At 32.7% G+C, this 5267-nt stretch overlaps 1 protein-coding gene across 1 annotated transcript; it reads left to right on the top strand.

Moving 5' to 3' along the window:
- Positions 1–1654: 1654 nt before the first annotated feature.
- cdkn2a/b (cyclin-dependent kinase inhibitor 2A/B (p15, inhibits CDK4)) lies at positions 1655–3829 on the top strand. Its single transcript, XM_084105734.1, has 2 exons — positions 1655–1942; positions 3438–3829. The coding sequence occupies exons 1-2, from the start codon at positions 1808–1810 to the stop codon at positions 3687–3689; spliced, it is 387 nt and encodes a 128-aa protein (XP_083961860.1). The 5' UTR covers positions 1655–1807; the 3' UTR covers positions 3690–3829.
- The last annotated feature ends 1438 nt before the right edge of the window (positions 3830–5267 follow it).

The following is a 5267-nucleotide window of genomic DNA, read 5'->3' on the forward strand; positions in this document are numbered from 1 at the left end:
AATGCGGGAAATATCATTATATTGACACAAAACTTTCATAATTTGTTTTATGAACTATGAAAAATACTTGTCTCACCTTAACTAAAATGTCAGAAACACTTTAATCATGAACAAAACATTCTGAATATTAAATCTTTTTTGGTTGGTTTTATAAAATAAAAATAAATAAATAAAAAAAACGAAATTTTATCTCAATACAATGAATGGCGATGCTCTTCTTAATTACAAATGTTCATCTAATTATGAACATTTATATGATTAGGCCTAGTCCGTAAAAACAGTTTAGAGGTTAACTGATCTAATTTTGTGTCTTTGGGAAATACTAGTATGTGACATTGTATCATTTTGAATATCAAAGTTTTTTTGTGTCTTTTTGTTAATGGGGGATTTTAGATCTGCGGAGTAAAAAATTGGCAGAGAAGCATAAGAATGATGTTAAAATAAGAATAATATCAAGTCATTTTCACATCCTGTAAAATTTTAGCTATGGCTTCTTGTCCCCTCTTTGAATAACTTTACTTTTTATGCTGACAAACTAAATATGCAAATGTTTCTATTTATTTCCATTAATAAAACATTGACTGATGCATCATCATCCTGCATATACTAAATGTTACAGTTTAAAAGTAAATACACATTGTTCTTAAAGGGGCCTCTTCTTCCATCTTCCATCCAAGTTAAAACTGTTGCAGTTCTGAATGTAAAGCTTTTATTTTAGTTGTGAACTACATTATTACTTCCCTAGACCGTTGGAAAGAAAGGACAGTTTATGTAATTCATTTGCTACTAATTTTACTACTCTCACTGACACACATCCAAACATATCAGATGAATAAAGCACAATATTGTAAAAGAAAATAAATTGCTACAGTCTACATTTTTTAAGATTCTGTTGTAGAACATTTTTTAAGATTCTGTTTTTTAAGATTCTGTTGTAGAATATATCACTATAAAACGGAAAGTAGCCTAGAACGATACTGTCAGTGTCAGAAGAATAATTGCAGGCAGCCTACATCCCTGGAATTCCCCTTCCTTTCTACACACTGTATGTGTGCAGCTAATCAAATACTTGAGAAAAAAAGGAGAAAAGTTTAACGTAAATGTAGCCTATGCTTTATTAATGTGGTGTGTATAGGCGTTCCATACTGACAAAATAATGACTATAATTAAACAGGCTATATGTAAATAGCAGTGTAAACAATACGGTGACCAATACACTGCTAAATCTAAAGTAATGTGGGATGCTGAGGGAGTCATAATTAGCCTATTAGTTATAACACTGCGTATCTTTATAGCAACAAGGCTACTTTGAATTATTTATTTTTTTCTTGGGTAGGCTAACCTCCCGCTTTGACTTCCAAAATTCGACTATAGGCCTACGTGAATGTGTTTTTATAATTACGATTGTGGACACCGAAAAAGAAAACTCTTTCTCGCGATTGTTCTGTTTTAATTGATTTAATACCAGTTTTTTAAAAAACATTAACAGACTCTCTTACTGCTTTATCGTGTCATTGTAGCTCCAAGTCTTCCTGGATCAGCTGTTTGAGTGCGCCTGCGCAGTACATACAGTACTGCAGCACGGTTTCGGTTTGCCGTGACGTTGATAAGAGGCAAGTCCGAACAAATTCTCCCTACGTGTAATAATTATTAGGCACAACAGCTTATGAAGGAGCTGATTTAACTCATTTACGCAGCGCAGGGGAACATTTTATGTCTGTGACAGGGAAGATTGAAATGCAGTGATTATTTTCGCATATCGTCCTCATTGCTTTTACCTGTCAGAGTGAAATTCTTCATTGGACTGATGATGAAGAGGATGCATGCCGAGGATGAACTAACCAAAGCAGCTGCCACTGGAAACACTTGCCGTGTTCAGTTTTTACTTTCTAACAGAGTGAATGTCAACAACGTTAATAAATTCGGAAGAACGCCTATACAGGTAGGAAACGTTTTCAGCCTTTTCAGCAAGCCTACATCAGACGGACTGCTTACATACACAATAGCCTATTAGTTATTAGGCTACATACAACAGAAAGGCATTTAAATGTACGAAAGGTCAAATTATTGAATTATTGACAAATAAATGAATATCACTTTAGGATTTCACTTAATTCTTTCTCGCTGTTGGTTTAATAGGCTACAGGATTTAATTTTAATTAATTAATTAAATTAATTTTTCTTATGTAATTATGTATTAAAAATGCCTATTTATCATTACATAGACTAACTGGAACATTTTTGCCTTAGACTATTTATAATAGCCTATGGCCTATTGTCATTCTAAAGACTTTTAATAATGTCATTGATGTATTTTTTTGTATAGTCTAAAGAATATCTTAATAATATCTTAATAGTGTATTGTAGAGGTAGGTAGCACTAGCCTAACAGCCTATTTCACTTTATTTTAACATAGCACCAGTAAATGGCTTTTTTTTTAAACTCGAAGAAGAAAAAAAAGTAAAAAAAAAACAAAAAAAACACTGCTGTTTTACTTGTCTTGAATGTAAGATAGTTAAGGTAGATTTTTAGCAACTGGATAAAACGACGATATAAAATCATGTGCTTCAAAGAACAAAAAAGTGTCTCGATGTCACATTTTAGTATTCTTAAATTTACGTATCCTACTTGAGTTAAAAAAAAAAAAATCCTATGCCTAAACTGTGTAAATTATGTAAAAATAAAATAAAAATAAAAACGTTTACATTCTACCATGGATTTAATGTCCAGTTTTATTAGCTTCTTCAAAATAAATAGCCCCCCATCACAATTCACCACCCCCTCACAAATTGCAAACAATTTCAACGAATTTTTTCTAAACAATTTGGTCACGTATAAGATATAATTTCGTTGCTAATTTCTAGTCGGTTCAACTGATTGGTGTTACAGCTCATTCCATGTTGCAATTCATTCTGTACAGGATAAAAATAAAAAAAAGCTGGAGGGGTCAAATAAAGTGCCTACAAAGTAAAACAATGTCGGCTTATAGTTTCTTAAACTTAAAATGAACAGACAGCAAAAATGCAGAATTTGTAAAACCGTATTGCTTGAAGTGTCAGGCTTATTGGTAGCCTATAAAGCTTTTAATCTTTTAACGAAAGATGTTTAATATCACAAGTGTGCATACTCATACGCACTTAACTGATAAACAATAGCCTACTAAAGGCTAATAAAAACATGAGATAATGTTATGAGTCGTTGCATTAAATATAGCCTACTGCCCGTGAATGATTTCATTATTGCTGCAAACATTTGAATAACCTACAATTAGCCTACAATGTTCTTACTGCACGAAAAAATCTGTTCCTAATGATTAAAATAATACAAGAGTAGAAATTGCAGCCGACGTGTTTACTTTTAAATGGAACAGTTAGCCTATTTATGCCAGACAGTAGTTTTTTTTTTCTGAAAGCGAAAACATTTCACGTTTTTCACAGGTGATGATGATGGGTAACACACCATTGGCTCACCTGCTGCTGAAATATGGAGCGGATCCTAATCTGCCTGATCCCGGGACAGGAAGCACTCCTCTGCACGATGCTGCCAGAGCCGGATTCATAGACACTGTGCAGCTTTTAATCCTTTTTAACGCTGATCCCAATGCAACAGATCACTGCAATTTACGACCTGTGGATGTGGCACGGCAGGCTGACCATGTTGACGTGGTTGAATTTCTTAGTCGTTTTTAAACGCTAAAGTTTTTTTTTGTTTGTTTTTTAACGTTACATACATAGCCTATTTTTCACAAATGACAGGCCTATACTGTATTTAAAAAAGTAAAGGAATGAGCGCAGTTAGTTAATTGTGATTTATTAGGCTACTGTCTGTGGATAGGCTACTTGCAGTTTAGGCTAAACATTTTAAGTATAGGCTATATTTTATGTTTTCTTTGAGAATTTTTTGTTCTTCATTTTTGAATAGGCATAGCATCTCCGCATTATGTTTGGTATAAACTAATGAAAGAAACCCAACCTTCAGTCTGAAGCATTAGCCTAACGATAATGTTAGCCTACTAAAAACTGTAGACACGGCGTAATGATACAAATTATTTACCAGACTATACAAAATATTTGTTTTTAACTTAGGCATGGTGATGAATGATGTGGCTACATGGAATCAAATCGATGAAATATAATGAAATCAAGTCGTCCGTTTTGAGCAGCCTATGTTCACAATGCAATAATAGCGCGAGATTTACATTTTGGTGAGCCGTTTCGTCAGTTCTCTTTTTTTGTAAAGATATTTTCGTTTGATTTATTATATTTTATGAATAAGCTTAAACTATAAATAGGCCTACTCAACCATGCAAGCTTAAATTCTTTTTTTAAAAACGAGACCAATGCACTTGAGAATGTAGAAAAAAAATATATAAAAAGCCTTTTAGCCTTTACATATGTGAATGTTTTTAAAAGGTTATAGCCATGAATAAAAGGTTTTTATGGGTTTTCTACATTCTCGAGTGGCTTGGACCAAAAGGTTTTTTTTTTTTTTTTTTTTGCAAGTTGAACTATAGCCTACCACATCCAAAGAGCACTGAGATAGTCTACTGACTTTATACCCTAGTAGCACTCTTTGTATGCTTTATAAAGAACAAAACAAAGAATTTAAGCTTCATAGAACACAAGATGCACTGTTTTATTGGGGTTTGTAGAGTCCAAAGAAACATTTAGCTTGTGCGGAAAGGAATGTTTGTTATTATTGATATAATTTTGATTGCAGACATTATTGATTTGCCTACATAATTTTATCTCCTGGCTGCAAATAACCTGTGTGGAATACAGATACTGGCACTTTGTACTTTGTAATGTAGAAAACTAAATAATAAATAAAGATAATTAACTTATAAAGTACCAAAAATGTCTGGTTATTTGTAGAATTACCTATTAACTTGGGAGTTTATCTCCATCTCTATTTGTAAAATTATTTCTGCAAGGTATTGGCAAGCTGATCTAATCTCATGGAAAGAACAGAAAAACAGAATATGTTCAGAAACTACTGTAGTCAAAGTCAGATTAGGAAGGCCTCCATTTTGAAAGCAGAAATATTATTTTAAAAACAATGAACATATTTCTGTTAAGATTGCTTGAGGGAAAAACACTGCAGAAAAAGTTTTTTTTTCTTTCTGACAAGCAACCAGTTTAACAATTTGTGTTACAAATACACATCCGTTCTTTACAAAACTCTGGAAAAACAAATGCACTGCTGACTCAAAATGGAGAAGTTTCAGCACTGCTCATTGAAATGTGGCAAAATGAATAATAACATAA

Source organism: Abramis brama (genome assembly GCF_963993115.1).
Source record: "Abramis brama genome assembly, chromosome: 2".
NCBI lineage: Eukaryota > Metazoa > Chordata > Actinopteri > Cypriniformes > Leuciscidae > Abramis > Abramis brama.